The 20674-nt window shown below is 41.1% G+C and overlaps 1 protein-coding gene across 2 annotated transcripts; it reads left to right on the top strand.

Moving 5' to 3' along the window:
* Positions 1–1262: 1262 nt before the first annotated feature.
* FAM177B (family with sequence similarity 177 member B) lies at positions 1263–20019 on the top strand. Of its 2 annotated transcripts, none has more exons than XM_006057267.4 (5): positions 1263–1833; positions 13979–14159; positions 14449–14515; positions 18065–18162; positions 18789–20019. In XM_006057267.4, the coding sequence occupies exons 2-5, from the start codon at positions 13989–13991 to the stop codon at positions 18969–18971; spliced, it is 519 nt and encodes a 172-aa protein (XP_006057329.3). In that variant the 5' UTR covers positions 1263–1833; positions 13979–13988; the 3' UTR covers positions 18972–20019. The 2 variants fall into 2 exon arrangements, with proteins under 2 accessions (XP_006057329.3, XP_006057326.3); XM_006057264.4 differs by lacking the exon at positions 1263–1833 and adding an exon at positions 4610–4712.
* The last annotated feature ends 655 nt before the right edge of the window (positions 20020–20674 follow it).

Here is a 20674-nt window from a genome sequence, read left to right as displayed (position 1 = left end):
CTCTGGGAGTTGGTGATGGACAGGTAGGCCTGGCATGCTGCAATTCATGGGGTCTCAAAGGGTCGGACACGACTGAGCGACTGAACTGAACTGAACTGGGTCTTAGTTGAGGCATGCAGGATCCTTGATCTTCACTGTGGCATGCGATATCTTTAGTTGCAGCATGTAAACTCTTAGTTGGGGCCTGTGGAGTCTAGTTCCCTGACCGAGGATCGAACCCAGGCCCCCTGCATTTGGAGTGTGGAGTCTTAGCCGCCAGACCACCAGGGAAGCCTCCAGCCTGCATGTATCTTATTCACAGTATTAGCCAGCATGCTGCAGTCTTGTGTACTGTGGTGAGCTAAGTTAGGGACCTTATCGCTATACAATATTCTGTGGAGAACTTTGGGAGCTTTGAGGTGGCATTTTCAGTACTATATAAATGTATTCAAAATCATATTCAGAAGTATTGCCTTCTAGAGTAATCGTGGGGTAGAAAATAAGGCATTTTTTACCTCAATATGTGCATAAAAATAAATGTGTCATTGGTTTACTTGAATTTTGTTTCTAAAGACTGAGTAACTTGCTTAGAATTTACATTTTTAAGAAAAACTTTTTGTAGTAAACTTTAGAGATTAAAATAATTAATCTGGAGGGAGAGCCTACTGTGAACCATAGAAGAAAAAACCACATCGGGCTATGCTTATCCAAAAGGCCAGAGCTATCACGCAATTCGACGTATCTGATGCCTGTGATGCGCTTGAGGTGAGTCTCAGAGAAAATGTCAGATCACCCTTTGGCTTGATACTGTCTACAGCATCTCTGGTCATTTGCCTCAAGCTATTCCTCAGCTTTCTGGGGCTGGCTGGGCAGGGCCTCAGGTGGCTGCAGCTCCCAGGCTGGTCGCCTCCAGAATTTTTGACGAATTTCCTAGATCATCTGCTATGATGTAAGAAAAGTTGATAAATACCCCAATAGCACAGGTAAAATACCCCAATAGCACAGGTATGTTAGTAACATCACTTACCCATGGTGTTTGGGTGCATGTACAGGGTCTAGTACTAAAAGATTAATGGAAAAGTCCTGCCAGGTCAGCATTTCTCAAAGAAGAGCAGTGGTTTGTTTATACTCTTCGTTTACTCATATTTCCTCAGAATTCCTCAGTCTGCCTGCCTGGGGTGAGTCACTGATTGGAGAGGGCCCATGTCCTCGGGTGAAATGGCATAGAGAAGCTGGGAGTGAATACTGCCCTCTGCCCTCAAGTTGGGCTTCAACTGTCCTGTCCTTTCAAGGCTTGCTCTCCCAACCCCCTCGGAAAAAAGGGAAGGGAGCTGAGGTCACCGCAGACCCCTATGACAGGGCTGATAAACTCTCAGTAGTTACCCAATGCCAATTCTCTTCTGCATTAACCAGATTCATTTGAATTTTTTTTTTTTTTTTGATTAATGAAAACTGAAAGAACTCCAGGAAATTTAAGGTGTCATACCTTCCCAAAGTTAAATGCCAAGATGTAGAAGTATGCTATTTTGTTGCTACAGCTGAGCATGCTGTGTTTCAGTGAAGGAGTTAATTGAAACGTAATGAGTGTGTAAGTGTAATGAAAAACAAGGTAGCCATTTCAACATCAGGAAATAATCATAAAGCTGTTCTTATTTTTCCAATCTCATGTAGAACCTTCCCCCACCCATTAAAGTGAACCGACTGTATGATTCACGTATTAAACAAATACTGAGCTCCACCTGTGTCAGGGACTGTAGGGGACAGGAGATAAAGCGGGGAGCACACAGGAAAAACCCCTTCCACCCTGGCTGGAAGGTCGGGCAGAGAAGGAAGGGGAGAGGGAGACAGAAAGAGGTAAGTGAAATACAGATGGTGTTAAATGTTGATAAGTAATGAAACAGAATGAGGTAAGCTGTCTGGTGGGGGTGGTGAAGGAAGTGGGCGGGTGCTATGGAATTCAGATAGGAACTCTGTCAGCCGACCTTTGAGTCAAAGATCTGAAGGAAGTGAGGGAACAAAGTCTCAGAGAAGAGGGACTCGTCCAGAGAACAGCTCGCACAAGGTCCCTGCAAAGGACAGAGGCTGGGTGGTCAGGGAATGGCAGTAAGAGGGCAACGGCCAGAATGAAGCAGGTCAACGGAGGGAAAGTGGAGCAAAATGGGACCAGAAAAGTACTGGGGCCAAATCCACATCTCTGTAGGCCGTTGTAAGGACTTTGGCTTTTACTCTTGGTGAGCCAGGAACCCATTGGAGAGTTACAAGTAGAGAAGTGACACCGTATGATTTTGTATTTAACACTCTGTTTTTGAATATAGAAAGTAGGAAGCCAATTAGGAGGCACTGCAGTAATCCAGGTGAGACACAATGGCTTAGACTGGGGTTGATGGTGTTAGGACCATGGCAATAGTCCAGAGAATTTCCTGATGGATTTAAGGTGAGGTGTGATTATAGGAGAAGAATCAGAATGCCTCCAATGTTTTAGGTCTGAGGATCTGGAAGAATAGAGTTGCCATTTATTGAAATGGGAAGAATGCCAGAGGAGTAGATGGGAGTGTGTGAGTGGGGGCTGGGAGGAGGGGAGTGGTTTCAGGAAGGAGAATAGTGCACTGAAAGTATGAGCAGATTTAGACATGAGGATCGAGGTGTCTGTTATGCATCTGAGATTCAGGGAGATATAAATGTTGGATATAAATGTGTATATTTATATTTAAATAGTATTTAAAGCCATAGGGCCAAATGATGAGTAGATAAAAATCAGAATGAGTCTAGTGGCTGAGCCCTGGGGTACTCCAATATTGAAAGATCAGGAATCCCAAAGGGTGTGTTAATTACATGATACTCTTGGAAGCAATCCTTGATAAACTAGATTTTTTTTTTTTTAAGAAAAAACTAGAGGCTATCATAAGAATTAAAGTATGTTGTAGGAAATACTTGATCCTCCAAAATATTACTTCTCAGGTGGTGCAGTGGTAAAGAATCTGCCTGCCAATGAAAATACACAGATTCTATCCCTGGGTTGGGAAGATGCCCTGGAGAAGGAAATGGTAACCCACTCCAGTATTCTTGCCTGGGAAATCTCATGGACAGAGGAGCCTGGTGGGCTAAGTACAGTCCATGAGGTTGCAAAGAGTTGGACACAACTTAGCGACTAAACAGCAATATCACTTACAAAACATCCGAGTCTAGGTACTTGGTGTGAAGTTGGTGGTGCTCCCAAGATTTTGGCAAATTAAAAACAAGTAGATTCCACACTTCAATATTGAGTCCCCTCTAAATGACAGACACAGTGTTACAAAGATGAATTTTGCATAGCATATTCTGAAATGTCCATTAGGTGGCAGAAAACTTCACTAAATAGACTATAAACTAGACCTCTCTCTCTCTCCCTCCCTCGTTCTCTCTCACCAACACCATGGCCTTTGAACACTCTGATTTAAAAGATGAATATGTCTATTTCATGCATAACAGTATTTTGAAGAACAGAAACTACAATTTTCTTCAGAAAGCCAACAGATACCATTTGTCACGTCCAACTCTTTACAACTCCACGGACTGCAGCATGCCAGGCTCCCGTGTCTTTCACTATCTCCCAGTTTGCTCAGATTCGTGTTCATTGAGTTGATGATGCTATCCAACCATCTCATCCTTTGTTGTCCCCTTCTCCTCCTGCCCTCAATCTTTCCCAGCATGAGTCAGCTCTTCACATCAGGTGGCCAAAATATTGCAGCTTCAGCTTCACCATCTGTTCTTTCAGGGTTGATTTCCTTTAGCATTGACTGATTTGATCTTCTCGCTGTCCAAGGGACTCTCAAGAATCTTCTTCAGCACCACAGTTCTAAAGCATCAGTATGGTCCAACTCACATCTGTACATGATTACTGGAAAAACCATAGCTATGACTATACAGACCCTTGTCAGCAAAAGGATATCTCTGCTCTTTAATATGCTGTCTAGGTTTTCCTTCCAAGGAACAATCATCTTTTAATTTCATGGCTGCAATCACTATCTGCAGTGATTTTGGAGCCCAAGAAAATAAAGTCTGTCACTACTTCCACTTTTTTGCCTTCTGTTTGCAATGAAGTGATGGGACCAGATGCCATCATATCATTTGTAATATAACAAGGGTGAGCCAAGTAAATTAGGGATGGACAACTTCGTTTGGTTTGGAAATATCTGAATTGGGAGATGATTTAGAAAGGAGGTAAATTGACTATAAGGAGACGGCTGGACCTTAATCTTAAACTTTTGATGTTTAAGCTTTTCTGCTTGGGGAAAGGCAAGAAGGCCTGAGAAAGCGGAAAGCAAAAAAAAAACAACAAAAAACCTCTTGAAAAAAACAAACAAGACGTCTGTCTTTGCTTGCCGTTGGTTCTTTCTGCAGTACACCACAAGTCTGCTCAATTTAGAAGTCACATTTCTTCCTGCTTTCCTTAGGGAGCTGGTCCCCAATAACTGAGGCCATATCCCCCTCCTAGAGACTGTGGATCTCGAGTGTGTCCCAGCCTTGAAATTTTAAAAAAGGGCTCCCAGATAATCCTAAGATGAAGACAAGTTTGGAGCCACAGGGTTTATTTAAGTGGAATGTGTAAATACATCTGACCTTCCCACAACTCAAATACGTTCCACCCTGTAAGACGCACACAAGAGAACCTTTCCACGTCAGCACAGTCAAGGCTTTCAAAACCAACCATAACCAGTTAGAGCAATGAAAGAAAAAGCAGAGGAAAAACAGTGGTGAGTTGTTTTATGAAAATGTTTTAAATTTCTTCTGATCATACGGAATGCTTTATTTCTCACGGCACTGACAATATTTAGTTTTGCAGTAGTATTAGGCTCAGCATATTTAAACACCAAGTTACAATGTTTTGTTTGTTTGTTTGTTTTGCTTTTTGCTGGTCTTTGGCATCAGAAACTAAGTGGTACCAACTCTTCCTACTCCTTAGCAAGACTCTTTTGTGATACACTGCCACTAAGTCAGTCAGGAAACACCATGTCCATCCCTCAGACTCCTCAGGGGACCCTGGGCTGAAAGGGTCTCACGTCACCTTGGTTTAGATAACAAATTTAACTCTTGACAGTTTTTAGTAACTCTGACAGCAGCATAAATTCAGCATTGTACCAATCTGGTGACTGATTCATACATACATAAACATATATATGTATGTGTGTATTCAATACTATTTTCTTGCCCATAAAATCTTAAAAGAATTCAATCTGCTGTTTTTCATTTTGATAGGTGGCTGATAATTGACTTATATGTATTATGACCACTGACTTATTTGGAATTTTTTCTAATATTTTATTGGAAATTATTTCTGGTGTTTTCATTTTTCATGCTTTTCCTTTGTTCTCTTTCTTCCCTCTTTATTGCCTTCTGTGGGATGTTCATTTCCTTTGATTTTTTCCAACTGGCTGTGAGCTATATATTCTAATTCCGTTATTTTTCTAGTTGCCTTTAAATTGTCAACATGCACACTAATCCTCTCCTATTTCAAAACAATACTTAAAGAGGTCAGCCCCTCATATTTTTGTTATTATTGTCTAATACTTAATACTTCTTTGTTCTTATGCTATGCCATACCAAAACAGAGTTTTTAAGAGTCACTATTAAGATTTGTCACTTTGTTTACTCACTTCTTGGAGAAGGCAATGACACCCCACTCCAGTACTTTTGCCTAGAAAATCCCATGGACGGAGGAGCCTGGTAGGCTGCAGTCTATGGGGTCGCTAGAGTCGGACACAACTGAGCAACTTCACTTTCACTTTTCACTTTCATGCATTGGAGAAGGAAATGGCAACCCACTCCAGTGTTCTTGCCTGGAGAATCCCAGGAACGGGGGAGCCTGGTGGGCTGCCGTCTATGGGGTCGTACAGAGTCGGACACGACTGAAGCGACTTGGCGATTACTCACTTATTTACATTTGTTTCTCGAATCTCTTGCATCTGTGCTCACTTGCCTTCTAACTGACATATAATTTTATATTATTCATTCAGTGAAGATGCAGGAATGGTTACGTTTTTATAGGTCATAAAATGTCATTATTTCATTCTCAATAACTGTTTAGCTGGCATGGATGGACCTAGATTATCATATTGAGTAAAGTAAGTCGAACAGAGAAAGACAAGTATCGTATGATATCATTTATATGAGGAATCTAAAAATAATGATACAAATGAACTTATTTAAAAACAGAAATAAGCTCACAGGTATAGAAAGCAAATATATGATTACCAAAGGGGAAAGTGGAGAGGGGGGAGGAGCAAATTAGGAGTTTGAAATTAACAAATACATTTTATTATATATAAAATAAACATAAGACCTATTGTATAGCACAGGGAACTATATTCAATATCTTGTAATAACCTGTAGTGGAAAAGAGTCTGAAATAATATACATACAAAAAACGGAATCACTTTGCAGTACACCTGAGACTAATCAATTATTAAGTTGGTGCAAATGTAATTGTGGTTTCAGACTGTGAATTTTAAATCATTATAACTAGGCGCAAACATATCTTTATTAATCAAAATAGGAACCATTACAATCAACACGTTTTTGCCCACAAGAAATAAGTTTGTTTATTCCTGTAAAAATCCATGCTTCAGGATTCTACAAACTCATTTTATGCATCCTGCTGGTTGTGGAAGCATTTTCCCTTCAAAAAGTTGTCGAGATGCTTAAAGAAGTGGTAGTTGGCAAAAGGTCAGGTGAGTATAGCGAATGAAGCAAAACTTTGTAGCCCAAATCGTTCTACTTTTGAAGTGTTGGTTGTGCCATGTGCAGTCAGGCATTGCCTTGGAAAAAATTGGGCCCTTCCTATTGACCAGTGGAGACTGAAAATGTTGCAGTTTTCAGTGCATTTCATTGATTTGCTGAGCATACTTCGATGTAATGGTTTCGCTGAAATTCAGAAGGCTGTAGTGGATCAGTCCAGCAGCAGACTGCCAGTGACCATGACATTTTTGGGGTGCATATTTGGCTATGGAAGTGCTTTGGAGGTTCTTCTTGGTTCAACCACTGAGCTGGTTGTCACCAGTTGTCATATAAAATCCATTTTTCATCGTACGTCAAAATCTGATCAAGAAATGGTCCATTGTTGTTGCCTAAAATAAGACAAGATGACATTTCAAAACGATGATTTTTTTGATTTGTGGTCAGCTCATGAGGAACACACTTATTGAGCTTTTTCACCTTTTCAATTTGCTTCAAATGCTGAACAACCATAAAGTGGCTGATGTTGAGTTCTTCAGCAACTTAAGAGGATCAACTTCAATGATGGCTCTCAATTGGTTATTATCAAGTTCTAATGGCAGGTCACTGCACTCCTCATCTTCAAGGCTCTCATCTCCTTTGCAAAACTTCTTGAACCACCCCTGCACTGTAATTCAATAGCAGTTCCTGGGCCAAATGCATTGCTGATGTTGTGAGTTGTCTCTGCTGCTTTACGACCCATTTTGAACTCGAAAAAGGAAATCGCTCAAATTTGCTTTTTGTCTAACCATTTCCATAGTCCAAGATACATATAAAATAAGCAGCAAGTAATAAGTCATTGGCAAAAAAAAAAAAAAAAAAAAAAAAGTGAGAAATGCTCATTCAGTTCAGTTCAGTTCAGTCACTCAGTCGTGTCCTACTCTTTGCAACCCTATGGACTGCACCACGCCAGGCTTCTCTGTCCATCACCAACTCCCGGAGCTTACTCAAACTCACATTCATCCAGTAGGTGATGCCATCCAACCATCTCATCCTCTGTCGTCCTCTTTTCCTCCTGCCTTCAATCTTTCCCAGCATCAGGGTCTTTTCAAATGAATCAGTTCTTCTCATCAGGTGGCCAAAGTATGGGAGTTTCAGCTTGAGCATCAGTCCTTCCAATGAACATTCAGGACTGATTTCCTTTAGGATGGACTGGTTGGATCAACTTGTAGTCCAAGGGACTCTCAAGAGTCTTCTCCAACACCACAGTTCAAAAACATAATTCCTCGGTGCTCAACTTTCTTTATAGTCCAATTCTCACATCCATCCATGACTACTGGAAAAACCGTAGCTTTGACTACACAGACCTTTGTCGGCAAAGTAATGTCTCTGTTCTTTAATATGCTGTCTAGGTTTGTCATGGATTTTCTTCCAAGAAGCTGCTGCTGCTGCTGCTAAGTCGCTTCAGTCATGCCCAACCCTGTGCGACCCCATAGATGGCAGCCCATCAGGCTCCCCCATCCCTGGGATCCTCCAGGCAAGAACACTGGAATGGGTTGCCATTTCCTTCTCCAATGCACGAAAGGGAAAAGTCAAAGTGAAGTCGCTCAGTCGTGTCCAACTCTTAGCGACCCCATGGACTGCAGCCTACCAGGCTCCTCCATCCATGGGATTTTCCAGGCAAGAGTACTGGAGTGGGGTGCCATTGCCTTCTCCCTTCCAAGGAGCAAGCATCTTTTAATTTCATGACTACGGTCACCATTTGCCATGATTTTGGAGACCCCCAAAATAAAATCTGTCACTGTTTTCATTGTTTCCCCATCTATTTGCCATGAAGTGATGGGACTGGATACATGATGTTAGTTTTCTGAATGTTGAGTTTTAAGCCAACTTTTTCAGTCTCCTCTATAACATAGCCACATTTATTTAAGAATGTATTCCAGTATCAAAGGCAAGTGTCAACAATGCAAAACCAAAATTACTTTGCCCCAATCTAATAAAAATAATTGTTTAACTAGATATTGAATTCTTTTCTAAAAATGTTTTCAATTTTTTATCCAAGTATAGTTGGTTATAATATTTTGTTGGTTTCTGGTGTACAGCACAATGTACACCAGGAAATATGTGTGTGTATATTATGTACATGATTTTTCAGATTCTTTTCCCTTCCAGATTATTACAAAATATTGAATATAGTTCCTTGTGCTCTACAGTCAGACCTGGTTGTTTATGGATATTGAGTTCTTTATGGCAATAATCAATTATCTTCTGATCTCAATTGATGCTAATCTGCCCATCTATTATAAAATTTAAGATTTTCCATAATTTCTATTATTTATTTTTTTTTTAATTTTATTTATTATTTTTGACTGCACAGCATCTTCATTGCTGCATGAGAGCTTTCTCTAGTTGCAGTGCTCGGGCTTCTCATTTCAGGTGACTTCTTTTTTGTTGCAGAGCACAGGCTCTGAAGCGTGGGCTCAGTAGTTGTGGCTCATAGGCTTAGCTGCCCCATGGCATGTGGAGGCTTCCCAGAGCAGGGATCAAATCCATGTCTCCTGCATTGGCAGGCCGGTTCTTAACCACTGGACCACCAGGGAAGTCCAAGATTTTCCATAATTTCTATGATCAGGTTTGATTTTCTTTTATCCATCTTAGTATTCTCGTGTTACTAATATTTGAAGATTTGTGTCTTTCTTCAAATATGGAAAATTCATAGCCATTACCTCTTCAAACATTACCTCCCCCATTATTTCTATTCATTTCTTTCAGAACTTCCATTAAATGTATACTGAACTTTCTCATCTATTCCTTAGCTCATAACTTTGCTTTCATCTTAACAGACTATGTATATGTATTTTAATATATGTTTCATGGTAGTGAAGTTGCTCAGCCATGTCTGACTGTTTGCTTCCCCATGGACTGTAGCCTACCAGGCTCCTCTGTCCATGGGATTTTCCAGGCAAGAGTACTGGAGTGGGTTGCCATTTATTTCTCCAGGGGATCTTCCCAACCCAGGGATCTAACCTGGGTCTCCCACATTGTAGGCAGATGCTTTTACTGTCTGAGCTACGAGGGAAGTACATATTTCATGGTAACAGAATATATATGTATATGTATGTGTGTATATATACATACATATCTATATCTATCTATCTATCTATATATCTATATATATCTTTATGCTGTTTTATGAGAGATTTCCTCTAATTTCTTTACTATGTTCAATCTACATCCAACCTATCCTATGGTCCTTTATATTTCATTTCTGGAATTTCTGTTTGGTTATTTTTCAAATCAACCTGCTCCTTTTGGATTTTATAATGTTTTGCTTCCTTTACCTTTTGGAATATATTAAACACATTCATTTCTAAAGAATTTTTAATGTGGACCATTTTTTTAAAAAGCCCTCATTGAATTTGTTCAATACTGCTTCTGTTTTATGTTTTGGTTTTTTGGCCCCGAGGCATGGGCAATCTTAGCTCCCCAACGAGATCAAACTCATCCCCCTCGCATTGGAAGGTGAAGCCTTGCTCACTGAACCTCCATCACTTTTAAAGCTTTTGAAAAGATTTTAAAACTCATCCTTCATTTTTAAAGTTTCAGGTTTATTGTTCCTCATTCTTGGATGAGGGCTCCCGCCAGTTTTTCCATTTCATTCGCTGAACCCTCCTCCTGATGGTTGGTTTGGTCATATGATTTCTAAGTATTTGCAGTGAGTGCCTGCTTAGGGTGTTTTTTGCAGTGGAGGGCCAGCGTTCCCAGTCTGGTTGAACTCTCCCTCCAGCGTTATTTGCATTTGCATCTGAGAGTTCTGTGGACTGCGATGACTTCAGGTCACTCAGCTTCATTTCAGGACCAGATGAGGACTATGAACTCGGGCTACAAGCCAGTATGTGGTCCTGGCCTGCGGCTCACGTGGCCCATAACGTTTTTCATGTGACTATTTCTACCCATGTTGCCTTGAGAGATGATAAATTATTTTGCCACTTTTATAGACCAGCAGATAGTTTTTCTCCTCCATATTTTATAATAAGATGGTACTTTATTATCTTAGTTTTATGCAGTTTGCTTCATTTCATCCCCTTACACTCATGGGATTTGTGATTTAAGACTCTGCCCTCTCCACACCAGTATTAAAGGCCTAGCCTCAAGGCCTATATCTAATTCTGAAATTCCAGGAACCATCTCAGTTTCAGCTTATGATATGATTTTGAGTTTCCTCTCTTTTCCTGACACCTAACCTGGCTTTCTTTTTTTCTTCCTTTTCTCCTCTTTTCCTCCTCCTTCCTTCCCACCTCCCTTAGTCCTTCCCTTCCTCTCTCCCTGACTCTCTCTCTTTATTACTTCCTTAAGGGCAGCCTGATTTAATGTTTTGTTTGTTTAATTTTATCCAGCATTTCTGTATGTTTTGAACAGGAAGGAAAATTCTTCCACATCAGCTCAGCCTCCCGTGTTTGCTGATATAATCTTACAATATATGAAATATTAAGAAAATGGTGTTAGGTGTTTTGCTCTCAAAAAAAAAAAAATAAAGAAAATAGTGTACTTACTAAATTAGAGCAGTGTCTGATATATACTCACCATTAAGTCATAAGTACTTCACAACAGCTGCTGCTGCTGCTAAGTCACTTCAGTCGTGTCCGACTCTGTGCGACCCCATAGACGGCAGCCCACCAGGCTCCCCCGTCCCTGGGATTCTCCAGGCAAGAACACTGGAGTGGGTTGCCATTTCCTTCTCCAATGCATGAAAGTGGAAAGTGAAAGTGAAGCTGCTCAGTCGTGTCCGACTCCCAGTGACCCCATGGACTGTAGCCCACCAGGCTCCTCCATCCATGGGATTTTCCAGGCAAGAGTACTGGAGTGGGGTGCCATTGCCTTCTCCATCACAACAGCTAGACTTTATTAAATGCTTTCCATTTGCTAAGAACTGTACCAACTCCTGTATGTGTCTTTCTTCATTTACTCCTTAATTTTACAAGGTCAGTAATATATTTACGGAGAAGGCAATGGCACCTCACTCTAATACTCTTGCCTGGAAAATCCCATGAGTGGAGGAGCCTGGTAGGCTGCAATCCATAAGGTTGCTAAGAGTCGGATATGACTGAGTAACTTAACTTTTCACTTTCCACTTTCATGCATTGGAGAAGGAAATGGCAACCCATTCCAGTGTTCTTGCCTGAAGAATCCCAGGGACGGGGGAGCCTAGTGGGCTGCCGTCTATGGGGTCGCACAGAGTCGGACACGACTGAAGTGACTTAGCAGTAGCAGCTAGCAATATATTTACACACATTTTCAAGTTATATTATTCTTTATAGATGAAGAAACCGAGACATCAGAATATTAAGTAATAACATTTTGAAGCTAGGAACTCTGGCTCCAAGCTTGTTAGTTGTATTAAGATTTAACTTAAATACAATAAAATTCATATTAAGTCTAGATTTTGATTCATTTTAACAAATATATGCAGTCAAGTAACCATCACTACAATCATGCTATCTATGAGAACAGTCCCCTCACCCGAGTAAGTTCCCTTGGCCCCTTTGTAGTCAGTCTTCTCCTCCATCCTCTCAGTCCTAGCAAACACTGATCTGTGTTCTACTACTAAAATTTCAAATAAACAGAATCATACAGTATCTGGCATCTTTTACTTTGCATGATGCTCTTGAGATTGCTTCAGAGTATTGCAAATATTTGTTGTCCAATAACATTTAATCACTGAGCAGTATTGCATTGCATAGATATACCACATTTTGTTCATCTTTTTACCAGCTGATGGACATATGGATTGTTTTCAGTTTGGGGCTCTTATAAATAAAGTTGATAAAAATGTTCACATATATATCTTTATACTGACATACGTTTTTGTTTCTCTTGGGTAAATATTTAGACATGGAATTACGAGATTATACGCTTAAGTATATGTTTTTAAGAAACTGCCAAATTGTTTTCTAGGCTTCCTTGATGGCTCAGCAGGTAAAGAATCCACTTGCAGTGCAGGAGACACAGGAGATCGGGTTCAGTCCCTGGGTTGGGAAGATCCCATGGAGGAGGAAAATGGCACACCCACTCCAGTAGTCTTGCCTGGAGAATCCCATGGACAGAGGAGCCTGGTGGGCTACAGTCCATAGGGTCACAGAGTTGGACACACCTGACCCACACATATACAAACTGTTTCCCAAAGTGACCATACCATTTGCAGTCCCACTGCTGCTGCTGCTAAGTCACTTCAGTCGTGTCCAACTCTGTGTGACCCCATAGACAGCAGCCCACCAGGATCCCCCATCCCTGGGATTCTCCAGGCAAGAACACTGGAGTGGGTTGCCATTTCCCTCTCCAATGCAGGAAAGTGAAAAGTAAAAGTAAAGTTGCTCAGTCGTATCCGACTCTTAGCAACCCCATGGACTGCAGCCTACCAGGCTCCTCCGTCCATGGGATTTTCCAGGCAAGAGTACTGGAGTGGGGTGCCATTGCAGTCCCACTAGCAAGCAACATATGATGGTTCTAGTTGCTTCATTTACTCCTCATCTCTTGGCATTGTTAGTCTTTAATTTTTGCCTTCCAGTGACTATGTTATGATATGACATATGGTTTCCACTTGTATTTCTCTAATGACTGACATTGAGCACTTCTCCTAAATTTATTTGCCATCTATAAATCTTCGGTAAAGTGTCTATTCAAATTCTTTGCCCCTATTTAAATCGGGTTGTTTATATTTTATAAATTGCAGTGGTTTTTTAAAAATATGTTCTCAAAATAAGTTCTTATCAGATATATATTTGGCAAATATTTTCAGCTGTTTTGTGTAAAGATTGTACTCTTCACCACTACTTGTATTGCTTCTCAGTATTTATTGAAATGACTGAGGAATTTCTGCAGGGTGATGGACGCTTCCCACTAGCAGCTGTGGATTTTGCAATTAATAAGGCGTAAAGGAACCCTGCTGACATATTTGTTTGAAGACCTAAAGTTCACATTTTCACTGCTAATTAAACCTTTTCCAATTTGGTACAGAGCGAGACAGTCCTGTATTAGATTTGAAGAACTGATGAGATCATGGTTCTGATTACCTGTGAACTCTTTGTCTTCACAATCCATCAAGAATAACTAAATAATCAGCAAGGACTTCCCTGGTGGTTAAGACTCTGCCTTTGCACTGCAGAGGGTGAGGGTTTGATCCCTGGTTGGGGAACTAAGATACCACACACTGCACAAAATGGCCAAAAAGGGAAAAGAAAATGATTAGACGTGTCTATATAACACTCTCCTGGACAACTTGTTCTAAAGTGTCCTGATTTTCACTTACTAGTTGTTTCCTTATGGAAAAAGACAATTTCCAGCCGTTAGAACTAGAGACGAGTGAAGCTTCCAAAAGGACAACTCCCAGAAGAATTATCCATTTTGCTGATGGAGACATCATGGAAGAATATAGCACAGAGGAGGAGGAAGAGGAAGAAAATGAACAGACAACAAATTCAACACTTGATCCTGTAAGTTTAGATTATCATTATTAGTGAACATGGGGGCTGAGTGAATGAGAGATAAAACCAACAAGTTTTGTCAAAAATAGTTTTAAGCTAACTCCTTGTTCTCTTTGGTTTGCTTTCTGGAGCCATGTACAATCAGCTTATAATTTTGATCATCTTAGTTTTCTCATCTATGAGAGAGAAAATGGAACCTATTACAAAGCATTTTGAAGCCTCTACACTGCAGATTCTGCAGTCATCACTTCTGTTATTAATTACTCTAACCTGGTTTCTCTTTCTTGTTCTTTTTCAGTCTAAACTTGCCTGGGGGTCTTACCTATGGTTTTGTGCAGGGCAAATAGCAAGAACCTCATTTTCTAGTAAGTACTGCTAAGGTGGTTTTTTTTTTTTTTTTTCTGTCATAAATACAGGCTTTTAGAGCCTCAGAGTTAGATGAGACTTGAAGTGGTTTAATCCACTCCACAGCATTCTGAAGATCTGTTCACTTCCAGAGCTACACTGGAACATTCCTGAAGGCATAGAGCCTCACATCTTCAGGGAGACCTTGCCATCTTTTCCCAACTCTTGTTAGTAAACTCTATCTTCCTTTAAATCTTCTTTTAGAGTTTTCCCCTTTGATCCTAGTTGTCTCTTTTAAAGGCCAGACAAAACCTATCTAGATTCCTCTTTCATAGGACAGGTTTCAAACATTTGAAGACAATAGTCAGTCCTCACTGAGTGGACTCTTCACATGAATAAACTTCCAAGTTCTTTCTTGATTTTTTTTTTAATTTTATTTTATTTTTAAACTTTACATAATTGTATTAGTTTTGCCAAATATAAAATTTTAACTATTGTTATCTGACATAGTTCCCAGTTCCCTCATCATAATCATTCTATTATAAGTAAGACTTTTACTGACCTCTCTCAAGGAGATAATGAATGGCCTAAGTGGCTATTTATAAGAGAAAATGAAAGTGAAGTCGCTCAGTTGTGTCTGACTCTTTGCGACCCCATGGACTGTACCCTGCCAAGCTCCTCTATCTATGGGATTCTCCAGGCAAGAATAATGCAGTGGGTTGCCATTTCCTTCTCCAGGGGATCTTCTTGACGCAGGGATTGAACCCAGGTCTCCCACACTGAAGGCAGACTCTTTACCCTCTGAGCCACCAGGGCTCCTTTATTTATTTACTTAGAGAGATGACTAGTAAATCTTGTTTTGTTTGACTTTCACCAGTTAAAAAAAAAACACAATTGGAAAAATCTAATTACTCACTTCCTTCTAACTCATATATACTTATGTATATGATGGGCTTCCTGGTGGCTCAGTGGGTAAAGAATCTGCCTGCAATGTGAGGCAGGTTAGATCCCTGGGTCAGGAAGATCCCCCGGAGGAAGAAATGGCAACCCACTCCCGTGTTTTTGCCTGAAATATCCCATGGACAGCGGAGCTTGGCAGCGTACAGTCCACAGGGTTCCAAAGAGTTGGACACAACTGAGCAACTAACCAAACATGTGTATATGATGGAGGGAAAACAACTTTAAAAATCTGAGAAAATAGAAAGCATAGCTCTTAGAAATTGATTTCCATTCATTCATTAAATAAACATTTACTAAATACTCATATGCTCAGCACTGTGCAGGACCCTGGGACTCAAAGACCAATGACAGTCTTTGCTTTCAAGGACCTTAATATTCGATGAATAATACTGGCCAGTAAGCATGCTTATAATGATACTTTGTTGTTACAATTTCCAGGGTAGGAGGTATATAGGGACTATAGACTGGAGTACTCAGAACTCTGGAGGAGACACCTTAAGAGAGTTCTGAAAGTATGTCTGGCCAATGCCAGCTTGGGGACCATGAAAGTGACCAGAGTGACCTTAAATTACATTAAGGATGATTTAGTCAGATGGTATGAGCCCTAAGTACTTTTAGATCAAGGTAGAGGGTTAATGGAGAAGGCAATGGCACCCCACTCCAGTACTCTTGCCTGGAAAATCCCACGGATGGAGAAGCCTGGTAGGCTGCAGCCCGTGGGGTAGCTAAGAGTCGGACACGACTGAGCAACTTCATTTTCACTTTTCGTTTTCATGCATTGGAGAAGGAAATGGCCACTCACTCCAGTGTTCTTGCCTGGAGAATCCTAGGGACGGGGGAGCCTGGCGGGCTGCCATCTATGGGGTCGCACAGAGTCAGACACGACTGAAGCGACTTAGCAACAGTAGCAGCATCAGAAGGTTAGTAATTTGGAAATTACTTTAGAGATCCAGGTGAATACTGACCTTGTGTGTGCCTGCTAAGTTGCTTTAGTCAGCGTCTGACTCTGCAACCCTATGGACCATAGCCCACTAGGCTCCTTTGTTCATGGGATTCTCCAGGCAAGAATACTGGAGTGGGCTGTTGAACCCAGGGACCGAACCTGCTTCTCTTACATCTCTTACATTGGCAGGAGGGTTCTTTACCACTAGTGCCACCTGAGAAACCCCCACTACTGACCTTACCTTGACCAAAACACATTGGCAGAAGAAATGCTAGTTCCAGAGACTCCTATGTTTTAGTTCGGGCAATACTGTTTGAAAAGGTAAGATGTTTTTCAGGGATGGAAACTTAAAAGATCAGATCAGGTTAAAAAAAGGAAAACTCAGCACAGCAATATTAAAGTGTGAAGGAGAATGGGGACTACAGTGATTTCCACGTTGGGCTTTGATTTCAGATGACGGGGATAGGACACACAGGGAATCTTTCCACCTCTGGGTTCCATATAGAACTGTAATCTTAAAGAGCTCCTGCTTGGGGGTTCCAGACTATAGTGGAGGCATAAATATGTTAACAGTCAGTATCCTGATCTCTACAGAGACTTTGGTGAGAACTGGAACCCAGATGACACTAGTAACTAATTTCTTCAATTTAAAATTCTAGTAGGTCATAAACAGGAAAACGTCCTGAGATGCTAATATTTTAGAAACTTCTCTTATGCACATGTACTGGGCACTGTGGCAAACAAAGAGATTAAAAAGCTAGAGTATTTCTGAAAGGATAAAGCACATTAAAAAAATAGAGAGTGTCATTTTGATGTCTGTATGAGCAGTATCTTTAGAAGTGAAACATATCATGGGAATCACAAAGTCCTCTAATGGGAGGAGGTTCATCAGAAGTCCTACATGTTTTGATGTGGCTCATGTCTAAAGTCTTTATTGAATTTGTTACATTATTGCTTCTGTTCTATGTTTTGGGGTTTTGGCCACAAGACCTGTGGGATCTTAGCTCCCCCACTGGGAATCAAACCTCCACCCTCTGAATCGGAAAGAGAAGTCTTAACCACTGGACTACCAAGGAAGTCCTCTAGTCCTGTACTTTTAAGGGAGAACATCTCTAGGAAACCACTCATTATTCATGCTAACCCTTTATTCCTGACTCTAACAATCTCTGAGGCTGCAAGCCACCTTGTTACTGAAGTCAAGGCAGGTAAAGAAAGCTTTACTTAAATTGCTGCTTAGGGAGGAGTTTTTTTTTTTTTTGATGCATGGAAGAATTTCTGACATGGGTCTTGGTAATACTGGATTTAATTTTTGGTATCATTTGCAATGTACTCACAGCTGATGATCAGATGATACACATGTAAATGGACAACATCTATTCTGATTGCTCATGACGGGTACTTGTTATTAAGTATTTTGAAGATCTCTTGATATATTCACCTGAAAAAGATAGTTTAGAAGCCACTCTATGTGAAGATACAAGATTTAACAAATTCCCTTTGAGTCACAAAATTTGTGAGAGTCTACAGCAATTAAAATATCTTGTCAGCCTTGAAGGTAAATGTAATAATAGACAATCTGTGGGCAAGTTGAAACTCTTGGTAAGTCCACAGACTCTAAGCTTTCATTCTTAATTCAGCTTACCAAAGTGCTTCTTCTTTCTTCTAGCCTGTGAATTCCTTGGTGAAAGATTTGCTGTCTTCTTTGGTCTTCATCAGCCCAAGTACCAGTATATGTTAAATGAGTACTGTAGAACACAAAGTAAGGTATGTGACATCCTGATGGGGACAGCAAGAGCTCTGAGATGAGAATATTGGGTGTTTCTGATTTGGGCCTATGCGGCTGCTGCTAAGTCACTTCAGTCATATCCGACTCTGTGTGACCCCATAGACGGCAGCCCACCAGGCTCCCCCGTCCCTGGGATTCTCCAGGCAAGAACACTGGAGTGGGTTGCCATTTCCTTCTCTAATACATGAAAGTGAAAAGTGAAAGTGAAGTCGCTCAGTTGTGTCTGACTCTTGGCGACCCCATGGACTGCAGCCTACCAGGCTCTTCTGTCCATGGGATTTTCCAGGCAAGAGTACTGGAGTGGGGTGCCATTGTCTTCTCCAGATCTGGGCCTATAGAGAGGAGCATCTCCCACATGGTATTTCATGTACTGCAGTTTCACTGACCTCCCATGATCACTGACTTATTTTTCCAAGGTGCCTCACCCCATGAAGTTTATTCATATTTGCCTCTGGTGTGAAGTTAGAACATCACGAGATAGGCTGTAGAAGGTGGTGTGAAACCTGAGATTGCTTATAGGAGAAGCTTCTTAGAAGCTGTAAGATATAGAGGTCAGAGGTATTGGGATTACAGGTAAACATTTCCTTATTTCTCTTTATATTAGCAAAGTGACAAGGGAAGTGAAGAGAATGGATCAAAGGCCCAACCAGCCAATGTTCCTAATGAGAAATGTCACCTGGAGGCCAGGGGCCGTGAGTACGGAACAAGACTGCAAGATGTTGCAGAGGACATTTCTCAGTGGAGCGCCTCGTCCAGGGAGGGCCCGATGGCAGATTCCAGCTCCTGATGGGCAGCGGGGCTATGGTGCCCCTGGATTTCTGTTCCCTGGTCATTGATTACCATGGCAACAGCACCACAGGTGGTGCTTCTGAGCCAGATCTGATCTTAATCTCTTTGTGATTTATGCTGCACTAGCCAGGAATTGCAAGCCATCATGAGAACAATTGTGGTTTCTTTCTCAATATACATTTTTATTTATAAGCCCTGAAACCCAACTCCACCCCAGTGGTGCAAGTCCTGTCCATCAGTTGTGGGCTGTTAGTATTGATATTTGCATAGTAGTGTAAGTGACTTATGGAAGAGGGCATGGCAACCCACTCCAGTATCCTTGCCTGGAGAATCCCATGGACAGAGGAGACTGGTGGGCTACAGTCCATAGGGTTGCAAAGAGTTGGACATGACTGAAGTGACTAAGGACAGCATAGCACAGCACATAAATGCCTTAGGGAACTTGGGCATGGGAGTTTTAGGCTAAAACTCTTTGTCAGGTGGCTAGGGTGTAGAAAAGAACCCTCTGTTCCTAAAAAGAAATTTTGGGCATCATAAAGTCTAAATAAAACTTTCTTTTGGGGTTTCACGTAAGGGCTGTCCTTCCCTACAGCTGCTGGTTTACTTGAGGCTTGCTTTCCCCAATAAGCAAACATTGCTAATAACTCTGTTACGACATAGCAATCTTTGAGAGTTGGGTGCATTTTTCCCCAAACACATCAAAAATAAATGGCAATCTAAGTCCTACAGAAAGTATTTGGAAAAAGTAAATGACTCTCTCGTTAACTTGTCAACAAATTTTGGAAAACTGTAAAGATCAGACATGGAAATCATAAGTGCATAACACAGGTTGTACTGGCCAAAGGTAGCTATGATATACAAAACTATAGGTTTTGCAATAATAAGACCTGAGTTCAAGTTTCAATTCTGCTTCTTACTAGTTGTATAATTTTAGATGTCTTAATTTCTGAGCCTCTACTTCTTTCTTTGTAAAATGGGGGTTTTATTTGTTTCTCGAGTTATTGTTAAACACACTGAAATAATAAAGATGAAAACTCTTTTTAAAACTGTGAATATTAGTTGCTAATGCTTAACTAATGACTCTTATAGGCTTTCCAGGTGGTTCAGTGGTAAGGAATCTGCCTGCCAATGCAAGAGATGCAGGAAATGTGGGTTTAATCTCTGGGCTGGAAAGACCCCCTGGAGGAGGAAATGGTAATCTACGCCAGTATTCTTGCCTGAAAAATCCCATGCAAAGAGGAGCCTGGCAGACTACAGTCCATGAGGTTGCAAAGAGTCAGACATGACTAATGGGACTGAGTCCATAGACTGTTATATTGAAGGTCCCCAAAGAACAATGCCTTCTGGAATTCATGTCCTCATATAGCCTCACCTACATTGACTATGGCCTTGGCTATGTTACTTGCTTGGGTAAAGAGAGAGTAGCAAATAGGACGCAACTGGATGTTTGATAAGCACTTGCACCTGGACGCTTGTCCTCTTAGAAAGCTTCATGTTGGAAAGAAGGTTGGGCTAGATTTCTGATGATATGAGGCCACATGGAGAGGCCACAGCAACCCCCTACTCCCATCACTCTGAGTGGGTGACAGTCCACATTTGAACTTGCTGCCTGATTAGCCCTGGGCTTCTCTGGCAACAAGGGCTCCCTGGTGACTCAGTTGGAGGATATCCTAGCCATCCTGCCTGCTCCCCACCCCTGAG

This window comes from Bubalus bubalis, chromosome 5 (assembly GCF_019923935.1).
Source record: "Bubalus bubalis isolate 160015118507 breed Murrah chromosome 5, NDDB_SH_1, whole genome shotgun sequence".
Lineage (NCBI taxonomy): Eukaryota > Metazoa > Chordata > Mammalia > Artiodactyla > Bovidae > Bubalus > Bubalus bubalis.
Note: the sequence above shows the minus strand (reverse complement) of the source record. Positions and strands in the feature narration are given on the sequence as shown.

Excerpts from the sequence above, each read along its gene's own strand:
- FAM177B (XM_006057264.4), top strand. The coding sequence starts at position 4,684 with ATGAAAGAAAAAGCAGAGGAAAAACAGTG. Across the intron at positions 14,160-14,448 it reads CAAATTCAACACTTGATCCT|TCTAAACTTGCCTGGGGGTC; the intron begins GTAAGTTTAGAT and ends GTTCTTTTTCAG. Across the intron at positions 14,516-18,064 it reads AGCAAGAACCTCATTTTCTA|CCTGTGAATTCCTTGGTGAA; the intron begins GTAAGTACTGCT and ends TCTTTCTTCTAG.